This window comes from Zophobas morio, unplaced genomic scaffold (assembly GCF_036711695.1).
Source record: "Zophobas morio isolate AGI-343-1 ecotype UQ-CSIRO unplaced genomic scaffold, CSIRO_AGI_Zmor_V1 ptg000038l, whole genome shotgun sequence".
Classification (NCBI taxonomy): Eukaryota; Metazoa; Arthropoda; class Insecta; order Coleoptera; family Tenebrionidae; genus Zophobas; species Zophobas morio.
Genome location: NW_026972143.1, coordinates 2,638,857 through 2,660,192, shown reverse-complemented (window position 1 = coordinate 2,660,192; position 21,336 = coordinate 2,638,857). Strand labels below are relative to the sequence as shown.

At 35.1% G+C, this 21,336-nt stretch overlaps 1 protein-coding gene across 1 annotated transcript in view; it reads left to right on the top strand.

The window, feature by feature from the left end:
• Nucleotides 1–21,336, top strand: part of LOC135139884 (polycomb group protein Psc-like) — an 80,760-nt gene that overhangs the window by 21,316 nt on the left and 38,108 nt on the right. The window contains exon 2 of the mRNA XM_064070234.1: nucleotides 12,519–12,670. Within this exon, the coding sequence (XP_063926304.1) occupies nucleotides 12,544–12,670 (127 nt within the window). The 5' untranslated portion in view covers nucleotides 12,519–12,543. The remainder of the gene's footprint in view (nucleotides 1–12,518; nucleotides 12,671–21,336) is intronic.

The window sequence follows — 21,336 nt, the reverse complement described above, 5'->3', positions numbered from 1 at the left end:
TTATAAGAAGAAGTAAAATTCGCAAAATCAAACTTTTATAATTTTTCGAAAAATCCGGATTTACTTACTGTCGACCGATTTTTTATTATTATCACCATTTTTGCTTAAATTTTTCGATTTTTCAATTTTTCGTTTCGTTAATTTTTCAAGTTCTTGATTTTTATTTTTCATTTTTCCGATTTTTAAAATTTTTATTTTCTTGATTTTATATCACAATTTTTGTTTTCTCATTGATTTTATTTTTTTAGTGTTTCTTTCGATGTTATAATTTTTCGTTTATTCAGTTTTTCAAGTTTTTAATTCGTCGATTTTCCAATTTTTAAATTTTTCAATTTTGCAAGTTTTGGATTTCTCGATTATCCGATTTTTCGATTTACCTATGTATTTAATTTGTAATATTTCGTTTTTTCGATTTTCCACTTCTTTTTCAATTTTCAAGTTTCCTAATTTTTAATCTTTGGATTTTTCGTTGCTCCAATTTTTCAAGTTCTTGATTTCCATTTTTAAAATTTCAATTTTCAAAATATAGTTTTATGTTTTTTCAATTTCGATTTTTTAGTTTTTTCCATTTTTTTAATTCGAAAAGTTGAAAATCTAAAAATTAAAAATCGAAGAACTGAAGAATCGAAAAATCGAAACGTTGCAAAACCAAAAATCGAAAAAAATCAATGAATCGAAAAATTAGAAAGAAGAAAAATAATCGAATCGGAATTGGAAAACTCAAAAAACTATAGAATCGCCAAAATTGGAGAGTCGGAAAACTGTAACGGGGGGCTAACTTATAAGAGTTATCACAAAAAATAAAATTCAAATTCGCAAAATCAAAGTGTTTCAACCAATTTTTTGGTATCACCATGTTTCCTTTCTTCAAATTTCAGTTTTTCGTTTCTTCAGTTTTTCATGTTCTTGATTTTTTTATTTTCTCGCCTTTTTATTTTACATTTTCTCTATTTTATATCACATGTTTCGTTTTTTCGTTTCTTTTATTTTTCCAAATAATTTTATCGATTTTCCGATTTCTTAGTTCTCTATTCTTGCCAGATTAGTTAGTGCAAATTACGTAGAAACACTAACCCATAAACATAAACCCAAAAACCCTCACTCAGTATAACAAATTCCTCCTATCACACCATCTTCTCCCTTTCTTCCCAACACAAAAGCCTAATTGATTGACACCGAACCCGAAACAGTGCACCGACAGATGACTCATCCATCGTCCGAGGGGTTCCATATGTAGGTGAACATCCCTCTGTTCTCGCCCTATCGACATATCTACAGTCGAGCCGACGCAGTCGATGGGAAAAATAACGTCATAATCGGCGTTTTCTCGCATTTGGGATAGGCGTTATCGTAAACGTAATCGATAATAATGGATGCTTGGTACTCGGGTTTGTTTGTATCGATGACGGTAATTGCTCCGGACGGTCCGCCGACGATCTTTCCTTTACGATTATGGATGCAATCTCGGCTTTACGGACGATGAATTAATTTAGGGGAATTCGTGTTTGAAAAGATCAAACGGCTTCTTCGCATTTAAAACGCGAGTGTCGAGACGGCTACCGGCGGGGCAAAGGTCCCGTCGTAAGCGTCATGCTCGGGTGGTTACTCATTCGTAAGTCACGTGAGAGATTGTAATAAGTGACTACCACCTGCGGGGTTTCCGGTTTTGGCGATTAAGTCTTATCGGTATAGTCGTAGGAATTGACTACGGCGGGTGGAAGGATACGACGGGGAGGTGTCCAACTGGGGGCGTGGTATTAAGAACTTGCCATCAAATTTGGTTTTTAACTATCTTAGGTATAGTGGCAACAGTTGACTTCGGTGTGTGATTTCACAAAATAAGGAGGTGTTTAATAGTGGGCGTGGAAATGTCCGCACCTCCCTCGTTTATTGTTTCACGTGCTGTAATATGAGTCATCTTTCTTTGTGATCAAGTGGGTTTTTCGAAGCCTAATCAAGCGCAAAAAACGAGAATTAATTAAAATTACAAAGCGGATATGAAAATGGTTGAGAAGGATTCGAATTAAACCTGTTCGCAACTAGCCGGAGACATAATGACCAGTCTCGGATGGAAAACTGGTGCTAGACTGGTGATTATGAAATTCTCCGCCAACTAATGTGTTCCTTATTTCTTCGATACGAGTAAAGAATTTTGGATGTTATTTTAATGTTTGAGTTTTTGGCATAATGATGGGACGTAGAAATATTTGTGGAATAATATCCAGTGCTGTTCTCGACTTGGTTGCTTCACCTGCCACTGTACACTGCATTTCAGAAAAAAAGAGCAGATTTAGGGCGTTTACGACATTGCTGTGACAATCATTCCAAGTCGGCGAATGCTGATCTTGGGCTCTTCTTCGACGCGTGCCAAAATTTGTTCTTCAGCTTGCAGTATTTTTTCGGTCTTATCACGGCCACGATCGTGAGTTTGGGGCTTGAATGATCTCGTAGATGCTGTACTTACCACTGATATCAAAAGATTGGAATTAAAAACTGCAAAATTGTCAAACAAATTATCAAATGAAATATTCAAAAGTCTGAAAAATCTAAAAACTAAAAAAAAAATGAAAACTGGAATTTCGAATTCGATTTTATAAGATTTGTTTTTTTCAATTTTTCGATATTTCATTTTTTGATTTTCCGATTATACAGTCAGTTTTATCTTGACAAGTACTAGCCCCCCTCCCATCCTTCCTTATTTTCTTAGAGGATAAGTCATTGGCCAAATCAGTCTCATCTTGACAAGTACTAGCCCCGCCCACCCACCCTTTATTTTCTTTGAAGAATGGGCCATGCGCCAAAATCATTTTTTTTATTTTTTTTTATTTTTAGTAAGTACTAGCCTCACCCAGCCAACCTTTATTTTCTTAGAAGAATAAGTCATTTGCCAAAATCAGTCTTATTATGGCAAGTTCTAGCCCCCCGCCCATCCTTCCTTATTTCCTTAGAGAATATGTCATTGGCCAAAATCAGTCTCATCTTGACAAGTACCAGCCCCGCCCACCCACCCTTATTTTCTTAGAGAAAATCAGTCTCACAGTTGCCAAGATAAGGACGCCTGTGGGAATCTGTGAGAATTTCGAAGAATATAAAAATCTGGAAGAATTTGGAAAAGTTTGCAGGGATTTGAAAGTATCTGCACGGTTTTAAAACGACCTGAATAGAATTCAAAAATTCGAAAGAATCGTGAGGATTCCTGACGGTGTCTATGAAAGAATCTGAAAAAATTCGGAAGAATGTGAAACAGTCCAAAAGAATCCCAAAGGAAGAATCTTTAAAAAAAAATAAAGAATCTGGAAGAATCTGAGGCAATCCAAGAAAATCTGAGGGAATCGGAAAGAATTAGAAAGAATCAGAGGGAACTGGAAACAATCTCAATAAATCTAGACGAATCTAGGTAAACCTGGCAGAATCTGAGAGAATTTGAGAGAATGTAGAAAAATGTAGAAAAAACTGGAAGAATCTGGAACGGTCTGCAGAGATCTGAAAGGATCCAAAGCGATCTTGAAAAATTCTGAGGACATCTGAGGGAATCTTCAGGGATATCGAGAGAATCTGAAAGTATAGAAAAAAATTTGTAACAAAGTGTATTTTTTCTAGAAACTTTCGCATTAATTTTTCAATTTGATTGTTGGTAAAATTTATGGAAAGGTTTTGATTTTCCGATTATACAGTCGTACAATTTTCCGATATCTCATTTATCCGATTTTTCAATTTGTCATTTTTTTATTTTTTTAATTTTTAGTAAGTACTAGCCTCACCCAGCCAACCTTTATTTTCTTAGAAGAATAAGTCATCTGCCAAAATCAGTATTAAATTGGCAAGTACTAGCCCCGCCCACCCACCCTTTATTTTCTTTGAAGAGTGGGTCATGTGCCTAAATCAGTCTTATCTTGACAAGTACTAGCCCCGCCCACCCACCCTTATTTTCGTAGTGAATATGTCATTTGTAAAAATCAGTCTCATACTTGCCAAGATAAGGACGCCTGTGGGAATCTGTGAGAATTTCGAAGAATATAAAAATCTGGAAGAATTTGGAAAAGTTTGCAGGGATTTGAAAGTATCTGCACAGTTTTAAAACGACCTGAATAGAATTCAAAAATTCGAAAGAATCATGAGGATTCCTGACGGTGTCTTTGAAAGAATCTGAAAAAATTCGAAAGAATGTGAAACAGTCCAAAAGAATCCGAAAGGAAGAATCTTAAAAAAAAGGAAATAATCTGGAAGAATCTGACGCAATCCAAGAAAATCTGAGGGAATCGGAAAGAATTAGAAAGAATCAGAGGGAACTGGAAACAATCTCAATAAATCTAGACGAATCTAGGTAAACCTGGCAGAATCTGAGAGAATTTGAGAGAATGTAGAAAAAACTGGAAGAATCTGGAACGGTCTGCAGAGATCTGAAAGGATCCAAAGCGATCTTGAAAAATTCTGAGGACATCTGAGGGAATCTTCAGGGATATCGAGAGAATCTGAAAGTATACAAAAAAATCTGTAACAAAGTGTATCTTTTCTAGAAACTTTCGCATTAATTTTTCAATTTGATTGTTAGTAAAATTTATGGAAAGTTTTTGATTTTCCGATTATACAGTCTTACAATTTTCCGATGTCTCATTTATCCGATTTTTCAATTTCTCATTTTTTTATTTTATTTTATTTTTTTTATTTTTAGCAAGTACTAACCTCACCCATCCAACCTTTATTTTCTTAGAAGAATAAGTCATCTGCCAAAATCAGTCTTATTTTGGCAAGTACTAGCACCCCGCCTATCCTTCCTTATTTTCTTCGAGGATATGTCATTGGCCAAAATAAGTCTCATCTTGACAAGTACTAGCCCCGCCCATCCAACCGTATTTTCTTAGAAGAGTGGGTCATGTGCCAAAATCACTCTTATCTTGACAAGTACTAGCCCTGCCCACTCTTATTTTCGTAGAGAATATGTCATTTGCAAAAATCAGTCTCATACTTGCCAAGATAAGGACGCATGTGGGTGTCTGTGAGAATTTCAAAGAATATAAAAATCTGGAAGAATTTGGTAAAGTTGGCAGGGATTTGAAAGTATCTGCACTGTTTTAAAACGACCTGAATAGAATTCAAAAATTCGAAAAAATCATGAGGATTCCTGACGGTGTGTCTTTGAAAGAATCTGAAAAAATTCTAAAGAATGTGAAACAGTCCAAAAGAATCCGAAAGGAAGAATCTTAAAAAAAAAGGAAACAATCTGGAAGAATCTGAAGCAATCCAAGAAAATCTGAGGGATTCGGAAAAAATCAAAAAGAATCAGAGGGAATTGGAAACAATCTCAATAAATCTAGACGAATCTAGGTAAACCTGGCAGAATCTGAGGGAATTTGAGAGAATCTAGAAAATGTAGAAAAAACTGGAAGAATCTGGAACAGTCTGCAGGGATCTGAAAGGATCCAAAGCGATCTTGAAAAATTCTGAGGAAATCTGAGGGAATCTTCAGGGATATCGAGAGAATCTGAAAGCATAAAAAAAAATCTGTAACAAAGTGTATTTTTTCTAAAAACTTTCGCATTAATTTTTCAATTTGATTCTTAGTAAAATTTATGGAAAGTTTTGATTTTCCGATTATACAGTGTTACAATTTTCCGATGTCTCATTTATCCAATTTTTCAGTTTGATATTTTTTGTTTTAATTTTTTTTTTTAATTCTTAGCAAGTACTAACCCCACCCACCCAACCTTTATTTTCTTAGAAGAATAAGTCATCTGCCAAAATCGGTCATGTCTTGGCAAGTACTAGCCCCGCCCACCCACCCTTATTTTCGTAGAGAATATGTCATTTGCAAAAATCAGTCTCATATTTTGCCCTTTTTTTTCTTAATATAAATAGCATCATTCCATTCATATTTTTGGATTTGCATATCCAGGGTGACTCAAAAAAATTAATGAAGGCGTGAATTTATTTTATCGATTTAATCAGGAATTACAAAACCGAATGCTTTGAAATCTTGGGAATATTCTAAAGTTATTATAAGCATGGTAAACTTTTGTTCAAAATGTATTTGTTCATCCCTCCTAAAAAAATTGATGACGTCACCCTTAAATTTTGCTGAATAAATCCTATCTAAAATGCAAAAAATATGATGAGTTTGTACTTGTGATTTATCATTCCATTCATAGTTTTTAGATTTTCTTAAGAGGTGGTTCAAAAAAATTAATGAAGTCAATTTATTTTATTGATTAAATTAAAGGCAACACTTATTGTTAGTATTACACCACAACCAACCCAATTTGGTAGACAAAAAATTTGTTAAAGGAAAAACTCGGTTGAAACATAAGGGTAGCATGCTTATTTACATCGACTTTAACATTACAGACCTGCATTTGTTTTATGCGTTCACTTGGTTCCGCGAATGTGAAATAGACATGTTTATAATCAACCAATTGTGAATTTCACCGTCAAGAATTAAAATAAAACCCAATGTTTTATATAATAAGCGGAAGTCGAAGCAATAAAACCGATGGTCGTTTTGTTTACAGTTTCTCTGTTTGACTCTCAAGTATGCTGTTACGCCTGTCATCTTAAATTAAGAATGTTTATACATACACGATTTTCAGCTGCCTGGGATACGTATACGTGAGTAAATTGTTTCGTTATTTTATTGATTATTACAAATCAATATTCAAAACGACCCAATTCATTTTCCCGAAAATTTGAGAATATAATAATTTTATTCTTAGTATTACACTACATCTATCCCAAACTGATATACGTGTCCTTGCAAAAATGTTGATGACGTCATCGCATTTTTTTTAAATTCCCACTACAAAAATGTAATGAGAAAAAACACAATAGGCATGCAGTCGTCAAGTTTCCGACAGCGAGGGAAGTACTGTCTAAACTCTTTAGACCAATTTTTTTCTTAATATAAATAGCCATCCTTTCAGAACAACAAACTTAAAACATGGTTAATATGGTACATTCTTGCAAGGAAATATAGATTTTGCAATTATGGGGCGGAGCCTAATTGCCAAATCGATATTTCCTTATACAAACTTTACATTTTAAACATATTTTAAGTTTCATGCTATTAAAGGAAGTCTACACATATTAAAACAAAAAGGCAAAATTTAAACCCGCCCACCCTATCTCAATTGTGATGATTTTTTTATTCGCCGTGAATCAATGGGGGGCGGAGCTTAACTGTAAAACACTTATTTCTTTACAAGAAATTAAAAACATGTTTTTGAGGATCGGGTTGTTCAAAGAATAATGTGTATATTAAGAAAAAAAGACAAAATATAAACCCCGCCCACCCACCCCATCTCTATTCTGATGATGTTTTTTATTCTCAGAAACTTAAAACATATTTAAAATGGTAAATTCTTCTAGACAAGTCTGGATTTGCAATTAAGCCCCGCCCCTCGACCTCACAACGAATGATCTTTGGTTTTATTTTTCTTAATACACGTAGTATTCTTTGAAAAACACAATACTCAAAAACATGTATTTAATTTCTCGTAGAGACATAATGATTTTGCAGTTAAGCTTCGCCTTCTTGGATAACGACGAATTAAAAAAAATCATCACAATTGAGATAGGGTGGGTGGGTGGGGCTACGTTTTGCCTTTTTTTCTTAATAAGTGTAGACCTATATTTTATTACTGATCATCTTATTCTATTTTTTGGTTTCTTTCTTTTTGCTGAGTATTTTCTGTATTTAAATTTTACAGTTGCGACTATGCTTCACTTTTTTAAGAGACACGTGAACACAAAAAATCGAGTATGATACAGTAATAAAATACACGGTGTTCCACTTGAAAAAACTGAAATATCGAAAATTGAAAATTGTGAAGTTTTAGATTTTTTTATAAACACTCTGTACAAAGTGTTCTTCAAGAAAATATGATAAGACAAAAAAGTCAAGAAAATTGTAGTTTTAAAGCATGAGAATTTATAAAAATATATAGGGTATTTCACAAAACTAAGTTATCTTACGCCTTGAAAACAGGACACTCTGTATAGTTAAAAATTATTTTAGATACTCCTCAACGAATATTTCTAATAACTAATGAGATATCGAGCGCTTAGCGACGCACCCTGTATATTGTTTGCAAACGTAAACATTAAATAACGTAGGACCTCATTTCGTTAACGCAACATAACTAAAGTGGTGCTTACACGTCTGAAGCCCACTTGAGAAACTTTTGTCGTACGACTAAACTAAGACGATTCTTAAATCTCGCAACGCCATGAATGGGCTAGACAAAGGCAACGATATTAAACATTATTTATGTCAATTGTCTTTGTTTACTGCATGCGTGACAACGCACGTCGTTATTTACACCATATGAAGACCTTAAATATAAATCATAAGTTAGAATAGCGTTTACAATACTTTACGTAGATGAATTAAAATTTATTACTTAAATCATATCAGAGGCTGCTGTAAATATTGCGTTTGAACTAAATCACTGAACTGCATCGTCATTACGTTATTGGCGTTCTGAGAAAATAAAGGGTCGGTGAGCGGGGCTTGTACTTTTTCTTAGAAGAGTAGGTCATTTGTCAGAGTGAGTCTTATTTTGGCGAATACTAGCCCGGCATAGTGTAAATGTCGGGCTCTTCTTCGACGCGTTCCAAAATTTGTTCTTCAGCTTGCAGTATTTTTTCGGTCTTATCACGGCCACGATCGTGAGTTTGCGTACACGTAATCGCGCGAAGATGTTAACCGAACACACGACGGCAACCCATAGCGGAGTTTTCCATGAATGTTCCGCTTTTCATATCGATTTGCAGCTAGTTTTTCAGTGCGCATTTTCCAATCTCTAGTTATCAGTCCCATAATTAACAACATTCGTACAATTCAGACACACATCAACCCACTCTACATTCGTCACATCTAACCTCTATTTACACACGCCGACTGATAACAAACCCACATTGTACCCACAAGTCGACAGAGCGACCACGTCTCCGCTATCCGTCGTCGGCGATTTGAACGAAAGGTGCTCAACCCTCGCTGCTCTTCGTCGGACAGATGGCGCTTTCGCGACCTCACGGACCCGCTCTCTCGCACGCACCAGAGAGGGATGAGTCGACCGAGAGTCCGTTCAATAAATCTTCAAATCTCGACTTTCGACTTGGTACGATCGGACGGCGGAAAATAAAGGAGGAACGAGAGAGAGGCAAAAAGAAAAAGAAACATGGAAATGCACAAAAGGCGCCGTCTCGAGAGCCCACACTAAATCTCATCCTCATCTCGGGCCTCTTCAGAGCGCGCTCGATTAGGCACGAAAAATTTTTGCGCCCCGGTTACCGAACAGATGGAGTGGTCACGTGCAGCGAACACTAGACCAGTAAATGAAAAGTCCGTAGCTCGCATGTCGGCGCTCTATAATTTTTTCATTTCTGCCGCTCATCAATATGATAACCGCCATTTAATTTGTTCCCTTCTGTACACGATCACGTTTTAATGTGACATCGGGGCGAAATGGAGGGAGAGGAATAAATCCCGAACCTCTCAAAACAGAATTCATCTAATTTATGTCTCTTTGACAGGGGTGGGTAATAAGCGAAGAGCTTATGGTGATGTGATGTGATGTTCATAAAATGTCACGGGTGGTCCTAATTATAACCGCCACGTTATGAGTGCACCGATAAAAATAGAAGTAGAGGATTTTATTTTAGATTGGGTAAATAAGAATTTTTTATCATACTGGGAGTGTGCGTTCACCCGGTCGGTGCGGTGCGGCAAGGTCGCCGATTTTCTAGTCGATTCCGATTGTTGGAATGGGTCGTTGGTCGGAATCATGTAAATTCATTATTATTAAATAAAAGTCCATTGTTATTATAAATAGAGAGCGGATTTATAAGCACAAAAAAATTAAGAATAAGCGCTTAAATAAGCACAACATTTTCAATAAAAAAGTTTTATTTTAAGCAAAAAAGCATTAAAAACATAATCATATTACAAATCAAAGAACACTTCTTAGAACTTTGGATAAAATATTATTACAATAATCCTAGACTTTATATTTTACACACGTATTTCAGTTTTCTTTAAAACAATTTATGATTGCAATATGTTCCAAGTTGTCCACTGTAAAATTTTTTCGCCGATCATTTAAAATGTGTTTAAAATTGGAGAATGTGCGTTCAACATCCACACTCGTTGTTGGCGCAAATTTGAATTTTGCAACTAATGTTGAATCTAACTCCAAATTTTCCACCTTCTGGCCTTGTAAAACACGAGCAACGTCGGAAAGAACACCGAAAGCTGCATTTTTATTTAACACTTCTTCAAGTTTTTGAGATACTCTAGTACCAATATCACCCCTTACTGCGTTTGCTTGTTGTTTAAATTCTTTCACTAAGTTTATGGCATCTACCAACAACATGTTGGGTTTTTCTAACTTTTCTATTACTTCACATACGAATTGATAATTTCTTCTTAGAAAAGCTAGATCTTGTCGCAAATCTTTGTTTTCCAAAATATTTATGCAATCTTTAAACGATTGAGAAGAATCTTCGCTAAACTCCGTAACGACTTCCTCAAATTCTTTGATATATTTGTCATAATAAGATGTGGTCTGTAACCATGTTCCCCACCTCGTTATAATCGGCTCTAGGGGCAATGGTATGTTTGGAAATTTTTCCTTAAAATGTTGCACTCTTAGTGGGGCTTTAACAAAAATCTTTTTACCATTTGCCACTAATTTATTTACAATAGGAAACTGCAAACGTATTCCTTCAGCCACTCTGTTTAAACCGTGGGCAATCCAAGTAGAGTGAATTAAATTGGGGTACAATATTTTTAGATTATTCCCTGCTTTCAGCATATAACGAGCTGCATCCGAGATCATCAATAAAATTTTATTCGCCGGTACGGCATTTGGCAAAAATAGTGACGTAAGACTGTCATTTACAAATCTGGTAATCGTATTGCCATTTGTTTTATCTAACATTTTCAAACTTACTACATACCCTCGACTAGGGAAATTTTCATTTAAGATTCCAACAATTAAACTTGCCATGTATCTTCCACAACTATCGGTTGTTTCATCGACAGCGAACCATAAATAATTATCTCCAATGCGATGTTTAATTTCGTTGTAAACTTGCTGAAACACTGGGCCTACATAATTTTGTCGGAGAGTACTTTCAACCGGAATATGTCGATTGCAGTGTTTTTCAAGGAATTCTTGAAGAGGCCCTTTCTCCAATTTTTTTAAATGTATATTGGACTGGATCATCATTTTACATAAATCGAAATTAAACTGAAACTGCTCATCTTTTGTGGAAGTAGATGCAACAGATTCATGTATGTTCTGCTGTTTAATTTTGGAAACTTCAAACATTTTCTTCCTTTCTACATGAAGAGTCATTCTGACATGTTGGGTCACGTTATATTTTTTATCACTTTGAATCTAAAACAACGTACATATACAGGATTAACAAAGGAAAATAGATACAAAAAAATTAGTGGGCTTACGGTTTTCACACAAGATCTGCAGAATATTTTGTTGTTTTCCAATTTTAATTCTGGAAAATCTCTTATCCACTCATCCGGCGTCGATTTTACTTTCGGCATTCTTTTAAAATAGTAGTAATATTACGAAAAAGAACTCAACATGTAACAAGGGAGAACCACATTTAACACTGTACTACGACAGATGCGATAGACTGATGGTTGTGAAATAAACGGTTCATTTACTTAAAAGTTTCCATTAGAAAAATTTTAAGGTAGGTGTTTGGGTACAATAATCCTTTTTTCTAGAAAATCTTCAACGGTCTTGCCGCAAAATGCCGAAAAAGAACATCTGGTTAAAAGCTTTAATTCATTATCAACGGAAGTAAGGATTTAAAGTCATAAAATCTATGGAGTATTTTTCCAATCCTCTAATAAAATTTTATTACCCAAACGACCGGAACCTATTCACAGAAAGGGTCTTGAATAAGTGTACTTCAGTGGTCAAGTCCAGGTAAAATGCATACGAACTAACAAGTATTTGTCATCCCGACAAGAGCGGCATTTGAACAAAATATGCATTAAAACTCATATTCGTCGAAAAAAGCATTAAATAAGCATATAAGTTTTAATATGCATAAAATTGAAAAAAAAGCAAATAAGCATAAAAAAAAATGTGTCAAATGACTCCAAATTGTATCATAGTTACAGATATAAAAAAGTTTTGAAGTGCTTACATTTTTCACAAAAAGCATTAAACCTAGAAATCCGCTCTCTAATTATAAATCTGAATCGATAACAGGAATTAATCAAGTCTGATTTATCTGTACTCGTATTAATAAATTACGAAAAATATCGCACTTTGATTTATTTAAATTTATATCCTCGACGTCCGACTCATAAAAAGTGCCATTGTTTCAGGAACACTGTTATTCATAGGTTTTAAAGGAATATGTGCACATTTTTTCCTTCTAATAAATACACCTTTTATTGCTCACACAATTTTATTTAATGTTTTGCTCTAAATTTGACGGACAGGTAGAGCCGAGCCCGATTTAATCGTCGCTTTTTTCCGTTTCAGGGTTGCAGCCGCCTCCAGAGCCACGATGGATCCACCTCCTCCTCAAAAGCACGAGAAGATCAAACTTGTCGAGATAAACTCTTACTTGACCTGTTATCTCTGCGAGGGGTATCTGATCGACGCCACCACCATATCGGAATGTCTGCATTCGTGTAAGTAACGGCGTGCCAGCGGCTCTCAAACCGAGTGATAATGGCCGGGATGTGTTTCTTGGGCGCGATATTAATCTGCATGAGTCTGGCGCTTTGTGCACGGGATGGGTGCGCATTGAGATGGTAATGAGTGAGGATTTTTGTGCACGGGATGGATGTGTGACGTGGAGTGGGAAGGGTTGGTTTGTATCCACTTACGTTTTACCCTTGCTCTGATTTTAAATTCAAAGTTACATTTGAATTTAAATTGGACGAGAAAGTCGGGGGGTTGATGTTTGTGTGCAACAAGTTGGTGGGGTTTGTGGAATTGTGGAGGAATTTGTGTGATGGTGATGACAGAAAGGGGTGTCGGGGTGCGGGTTTTTTTAACTATGAATGCGCTGAAAGTCGAATTTATGATGGATGACAGATCGAGTGTCTAATCTAAGCTCGCTTTTCCAATGTAGTAAGTGTGGAGGGTGAATAAGACTTTTTTTTTTAATTTATAATATATATATTTTTCTTAAAATAGAACACTCCGTTTATATTTTTTTATAATTGGAATGCTTGCTATTTTAGTGCAAAAAATAAAATAGAACCAATATTATAAAATCAATAATTGGGGTTGTAGAAGAAAAGTGTAGCATTTAAGTTGATTACTATAAAAATGTACCAATTTAGACATGTTTTAAGTTTCTTGTTGTCGAAATAAGTCTACACATACTAAGAAAAAAGGGCAAAATGTAGCCCCGCCCACCCGCCCTGTGTCAATTGTGATGATCTTTTTTATTCGTCGTGAGCCAAGGGGACGGAGCTTAACTGCAAAATCATGATCTCTCTACGAGAAATTAAATACATGTTTTTGAGTGTCGTGTTGTTCAAAGAATACTGTGTGTATTAAGAAAAATAAAGCCAAAGATCATTCGTTGTGAGGTCGAGGCGCGGGGCTTAATTGCAATATCCAGACTTCTCTAGAAGAATTTACCATTTTAAATATGTTTTAAGTTTCTGAGAATAAAAAAATCATCAGAATAGAGCTGGGGTGGGTGGGCGGGGTTTATATTTTGCCTTTTTTTTCTCAATATACACATTACTCTTTGACCAACACGATCCTCAAAAACATGTTTTTAATTTCTTCTAAAGAAATAAGTGTTTTACAGTTAAGCTCCACCCCCATTGATTCACGGCGAATGAAAAAATCATCACAATTGAGATAGGGCGGGTGGGCGGGTTTAAATTTTGCCTTTTTGTTTTAATATGTGTAGACTTCTTTTCACAGTATGAAACTTAAAATACGTTTAAAATGTAAAGTTTGTATAAGGAAATATCGATTTGGCAATTAGGCTCCGCCCCATAATTGTAAAATCTATATTTCCTTGCAAGAATGTACCATATTAACCATATTTTAAGTTTGTTGTTGTGAAAGGATGGCTATTTATATTAAGAAAAAAAAGACAAAATATGAGACTCATTTTGGCAGATGACTTATTCTTCTAAGAAAATAAAGGCTGGGTGGGTGGGGTTAGTACTTGCTAAAAATAAAAAAAAAAATAAAATAAAAAAAATGACAAATTGAAAAATCGGATAAATGAGACATCGGAAAATTGTAAGACTGTATAATCGGAAAATCAAAAACTTTCCATAAATTTTACTAAAAATCAAATTGAAAAATTAATGCGAGAGTTTCTAGAAAAAATACACTTTGTTACAGATTTTTTTCTATACTTTCAGATTCTCTCGATATCCCTGAAGATTCCCTCAGATTTCCTCAGAATTTTTCAAGATCGCTTTGGATCCTTTCAGATCTCTGCAGACTGTTCCAGATTCTTCCAGTTTTTTCTACATTTTTCTAGATTCTCTGAAATTCTCTCAGATTCTGCCAGGTTTACCTAGATTCATCTAGATTTATTGAGATTGCTTCCAATTCCCTCTGATTCTTTCTAATTCCTTCCGATTCCCTCAGATTTTCTTGGATTGCCTCAGATTCTTCCAGATTCTTTCCTTTTTTTTTAAGATTCTTCCTTTCGGATGCTTTTGGACTGTTTCACATTCTTTCGAATTTTTTCAGATTCCTTCAAAGACACCGTCAGGAATCCTCATGATTCTTTCGAATTTTTGAATTCTATTCAGGTCGTTTTAAAATCGTGCAGATACTTTCAAATCCCTGCAAACTTTTCCGAATTCTTCCAGATTTTTATATTCGAAATTCTCACAGATTCCCACAGGCGTCCTTATCTTGGCAAGTATGAGACTGATTTTTGCAAATGACATATTAGAGCCAATTCTGAATCAAACTTCTTAAAATTTAAAGGTTGTTAAAAAATAAAGAGCCAATCAGATGTACGAATTTAACTCGTTACTGTGGAAATTTGCAATTTAACGCCCTTTAAATTTAACAAGTTTGATTCAGAATTGGCCCTATTCTCCCAGAAAATAAGGGTGGGTGGGCGGGCTAGTACTTGTCAAGATAAAACTGATTTTGGCATCTGGCCTACTCTTCAAAGAAAATAAAGGGTGGATGGGCGGGGCTAGTAGTTGTCCAGATAAGACTAATTTTGGCAGATGACTTATTCTTCTAAGAAAATAAATGTTGGATGGGTGAGGTTAGTACTTGCTAAAAATTAAAAAAAAAAAAAAATTAAAATAAAAAAATGACAAATTGAAAAATCGGATAAATGAGACATCGGAAAATTGTAAGACTGTATAATCGGAAAATCAAAAACTTTCCATATTTTACTAACAATCAAATTGAAAAATTAATGCGAAAGTTTTTAGAAAAAATACACTTAGTTACAGATTTTTTTCTATACTTTCAGATTCTCTCGATATATCTGAAGATTCCCACAGATTTCCCCAGAATTTTTCAAGATCGCTTTGGATCCTTTCAGATCCCTGCAGACTGTACCAGATTCTTCCAGTTTTTTCTACATTTTTCTAGATTCTTTCAAATTCTGTCAGATTCTGCCAAGTTTACCTAGATTCGTCTAGATTTATTGACATTGTTTCCAATTCCCTCTGATTCTTTCCAATTCTTTCCGATTCCCTCAGATTTTCTTGGATTGCCTCAGATTCTTCCAGATTCTTTCCTTTTTTTTTAAGATTCTTCCTTTCGGATTCTTTTGGACTGTTTCACATTCTTTCGAATTTTTTCAGATTCTTTCAAAGACACCGTCAGGAATCCTCACGATTCTTTTGAATTTTTGAATTCTATTCAGGTCGTTTTAAAACCGTGCAGATACTTTCAAATCCCTGCAAACTTTTTCAAATTCTTCCAGATATTTATATTCTTCGAAATTCTCACAGATTCCCACAGGCGTCCTTATCTTGGCAAGTATGAGACTGATTTTTGCAAATGACAATTTCTCTAAGAAAATAAGGGTGGGTGAGCGGGGCTAGTACTTGTCAAGATAAGACTGATTTTGGCACATGGCCCACCCTTCAAAGAAAATAAAGGGTGGGTGGGCGGGGCTAGTAGTTTTCAAGATGAGACTGATTTTGGCCAATGGCATATTCTCCAAGAAAATAAAGGCTGGGTGGGTGGGGTTAGTACTTGCTAAAAATTAAAAAAGAAATTAAAATAAAAATGACAAATTGAAAAATCGGATAAATGAGACATCGGAAAATTGTAAGACTGTATAATCGGAAAATCAAAAACTTTCCATAAATTTTACTAACAATCAAATTGAAAAATTAACGCGAAAGTTTCTAGAAAAAATACACTTTGTTACAGATTTTTTTCTATACTTTCAGATTCTCTCGATACTCCTGAAGATTCCCTCAGATTTCCTCAGAATTTTTCAAGATCGCTTTGGATCCTTTCAGATCCCTGCAGACTGTTCCTGATTCTTCCAGTTTTTTCTACATTTTTCTAGATTCTCTCAAATTCTCTCAGATTCTGCCAGGTTTACCTAGATTCGTCTAGATTTATTGAGATTGTTTCCAATTCCCTCTGATTCTTTCTGATTCTTTCCGATTCCCTCAGATTTTCTTGGATTGCCTCAGATTCTTCCAGATTCTTTCCTTTTTTTTAAGATTCTTCCTTTCGCATTCTTTTGGACTGTTTCACATTCTTTCGAATTTTTTCAGATTCTTTCAAAGACACCGTCAGGAATCCTCATGATTCTTTCGAATTTTTGAATTCTATTCTGGTCGTTTTAAAACCGTGCAGATACTTTCAAATTCCTGCAAACTTTTTCAAATTCTTCCAGATATTTATATTCTTCGAAATTCTCACAGATTCCCACAGGCGTCCTTATCTTGGCAAGTATGAGACTGATTTTTGCAAATGACAATTTCTCTAAGAAAATAAGGGTGGGTGGGCGGGGCTCTTACTTGTCAAGATAAGACTGATTTTGGCACATGGCCCACCCTTCAAAGAAAATAAAGGGTGGGTGGGCGGGGCTAGTAGTTTTCAAGATGAGACTGATTTTGGCCAATGACATATCCTCTAAGAAAATAAGGAAGGATGGGCGGGGGGCTAGTACTGGCCAAGATAACACTAATTTTGGCAGATGACTTATTCTTCCAAGAAAATAAAGGCTGGGTGGGTGGGGTTAGTACTTGCTTAAAATAAAAAAAAAATAAAATAAAAAAATGACAAATTGAAAAATCGGATAAATGAGACATCGGAAAATTGTAAGACTGTATAATCGGAAAATCAAAAACTTTCCATAAATTTTACTAACAATCAAATTGAAAAATTAATGCGGAAGTTTCTAGAAAAAATACACTTTGTTACTGATTTTTTTCGATACTTTCAGATTCCCTCGATATCCCTGAAGATTCCCTGAGATTTCCTCAGAATTTTTCAAGATCGCTTTGGATCCTTTCAGATCCCTGCAGACTGTTCCAGATTCTTCCAGTTTTTTTTACATTTTTCTAGATTCTCTCAAATTCTCTCAGATTCTGCCAGGTTTACCTAGATTCGTCTAGAATTATTGAGATTGTTTCCAATTCCCTCTGATTCTTTCTAATTCTTTCCGATTCCCTCATATTCTCTTGGATTGCCTCAGATTCTTTCAGATTCTTTCCTTTTTTTTTTAAGATTCTTCCTTTCGGATTCTTTTGGACTGTTTCACATTCTTTCGAATTTTTTCAGATTCTTTCAAAGACACCGTCAGGAATCCTCACGATTCTTTTGAATTTTTGAATTCTATTCAGGTCGTTTTAAAACCGTGCAGATACTTTCAAATCCCTGCAAACTTTTTCAAATTCTTCCAGATATTTATATTCTTCGAAATTCTCACAGATTCCCACAGGCGTCCTTATTTTGGCAAGTATGAGACTGATTTTTGCAAATGACAATTTCTCTAAGAAAATAAGGGTGGGTGGGCGGGGCTAGTACTTGTCAAGATAAGACTGATTTTGGCACATGGCCCACCCTTCAAAGAAAATAAAGGGTGGGTGGGCGGGGGTAGTAGTTTTCAAGATGAGACTGATTTTGGCCAATGGCATATTCTCCAAGAAAATAAAGGCTGGGTGGGTGGGGTTAGTACTTGCTAAAAATTAAAAACGAAATTAAAATAAAAATGACAAATTGAAAAATCGGATAAATGAGACATCGGAAAATTGTAAGACTGTATAATCGGAAAATCAAAAACTTTCCATAAATTTTACTAACAATCAAATTGAAAAATTAACGCGAAAGTTTCTAGAAAAAATACACTTTGTTACAGATTTTTTTCTATACTTTCAGATTCTCTCGATATTCCTGAAGATTCCCTCAGATTTCCTCAGAATTTTTCAAGATCGCTTTGGATCCTTTCAGATCCCTGCAGACTGTTCCTGATTCTTCCAGTTTTTTCTACATTTTTCTAGATTCTCTCAAATTCTCTCAGATTCTGCCAGGTTTACCTAGATTCGTCTAGATTTATTGAGATTGTTTCCAATTCCCTCTGATTCTTTCTGACTCTTTCCGATTCCCTCAGATTTTCTTGGATTGCCTCAGATTCTTCCAGATTCTTTCCTTTTTTTTAAGATTCTTCCTTTCGCATTCTTTTGGACTGTTTCACATTCTTTCGAATTTTTTCAGATTCTTTCAAAGACACCGTCAGGAATCCTAATGATTTTTTCGAATTTTTGAATTCTATTCAGGTCGTTTTAAAACCGTGCAGATACTTTCAAATCTCTGCAAACTTTTCCAAATTCTTCCAGATTTTTATATTCTTCGAAATTCTCACAGATTCCCACAGGCGTCCTTATGTTGGCAAGTGTGAGACTGATTTTTGCAAATGACATATTCTCTACGAAAATAAGGAAGGGTGGGCGGGGGGCTAGTACTTGTCAAGATAAGACTGATTTTGGCACATGTCCCACTCTTCAAAGAAAATAAAGGGTGGGTGGGCGGGGCTAGTACTTGTCAAGATGAGACTGATTTTCTTGGATTGCTTCAGATTCTTCCAGATTCTTTCCTTTTTTTTGAGATTCTTCCTTTCGGATGGTTTTGGACTGTTTCACATTCTTTAGAATTTTTTCAGATTCTTTCAAAGACAAGGCGGGTGGGCGGGCTTATATTTTGCCTTTTAGTTTTAATATGTCTAGACTTCTTTTCAGAACATGAACTTAACCATGTTCTAAGTTTCTTGTTGTGAAAAGATGGCTGTGTATGTTAAGAAAAAAAAAGCAAAAAATAAGCCCCGCCCACCCGCCCTATCTCAATTCTGATGATTTTTTTTATTCGTTGTCAGACCGAGGGGCGCAACGTAATTGCAAAATCGATATTTCTCAACTAAAAATAAAAAACATGTTTTTGAGTAGCGCGTTGTTAAGGAACTACTGTGTATGTTAAGAAAAAAAACAAGCCAAAAGTTAAGCCCCACCCATATCCAAGGTCGATTGTGGTGAATTTTTCATTAGTTGTCAGATCGAGGGGCGGGGCTTAATTGCAAGATCCATATTTGTCTACAATATGAGGATTTCGGTGAACAGGTGATTATCTTGTTCCGAAAAGACGCCTACGTATATTCAGAGAAAAGGCAAAATATAAACCCCACCCACCCACCCTGTCTCAATTGTAATGATTTTTTTTAATCGTCGAGAGCCAAAGGAACGGAATTTAAATGCAAAATTCTTATTATTTCTCTTCCAGAAAATGCCATGTAAGACATTTTTTGGATTATCGTGTTATTCAAAAAATACTATGTATATTAAGAAAAATTAAAACCAAAGATTAAGCTCCACCCATATCTGCCCTGATCTAAATAGTAATGAAGTTTTCATTCGTTGGCAGACCTGGGGGCGGAGCCTAATTACCATTTTAAACGTGTTTTAAGCTTCTAAGAATAAAAAAATCATCCCGTTTGAGATGGGGAGGGTGGGTGGGGTTAATATTTTGCATTTTTTCTCAATATACACAGTATTCTTTGAACAATACGATACTGAAATACATGTTTTTAATTTCTTGTAAAGAAAGTAGTATTTTACAGTTTAGCTCCGCCCTCTTGGTTCACGGCGAATAAAAAAAATCATCACAATCGAGATAGGGCGGGTGGGCGGGCTTATATTTTGCCTTTTTGTTTTAATGTGTGTAGACTTCTTTTCACAACATGAAACTTAAAACATGTTTAAAATGGAAAATTTGTGTAAGGAAATACAGTATAACCTATAATCCGAAACCACGATTATCCGAACATCCAGTAATCCGAACAGAGGCTAGTTGAAGTCGATATCTCTTTAATCCGAACTGAACTTGAAAACATGCACCTACTTGCAAAAATGACGCAAGATCTTCTTTCTGTACCTATTGTATTGAATTTTTTGAAATTTTTAAAAAATGTGATATTTCAATGCACTGAATTAATTATCTAATTCTGGGGAAAAGGTTGAAATTATCGAAGAAATGACGCTGGAAGTGACTGCGCCCCGAACTCTACAAGAAAAAGTATATAGTTAGATTTCGAAAATCGTCGAAAATGGGTCGAAATTTGCTTGTACTTGCCATATGTCATGGGCCAAATCAGTCTCATCTTGACAAGTACTAGCCCCGCCCACCCTCCCTTTATTTCCTTAGAAGAGTGGGTCATCTGCCAAAATCAGTCTTATTTCAACAAGTACTAGCCCCGCACACCCACCCTTCTTTTCTTAGAGGATATGTGATTTGCAAAAATCAGTCTCATACTTGCGAAGATAAGACTGATTTTGGCAGATGACCTATTCATTATTTTCTTAGAAGAGTAGGTCATTGGTCTTATTTTGGCAAATATTAGCCCGGCCTACCCGCCTTTTATTTTCTTAGAGGGTAGGTTGTTTGGCAAATGCTAGCCCCACCCACCCGCTTTTTGTTTTTTTAGAGAGTAGATCATTTGCCAAAATAAGTCTTATCGTAGTGAGTACTACTAGATTTTTCAGATTTTCGATTTTTGAACTTTCGAATTTTTCCATTTCTCGCTTTTTAAATTTCCAATTTTTTGATTTCTCCGGACAATTGAAAAAAGTTTCGTTTTTTTATGTTACAAATTTGCCAGTTTTCCGATTTCTCAATGATTTGATTTTTAAAAATATCGAGAAAATAGATTTTTTAAAATTTTTGATTTTCGATTTTTTGGAAGGGGGTAAAAAGTAATGTTGGTCAGCGATTTGCCATGTTTGCCGTAACTTTAAAACATCTGAAAATTTTGTTTCTAATTTTCAATTTTTGGATTTTTCGATTTTTCAAAATTTCGGTTCGAATAAATTTGTCCTTTAAGTAA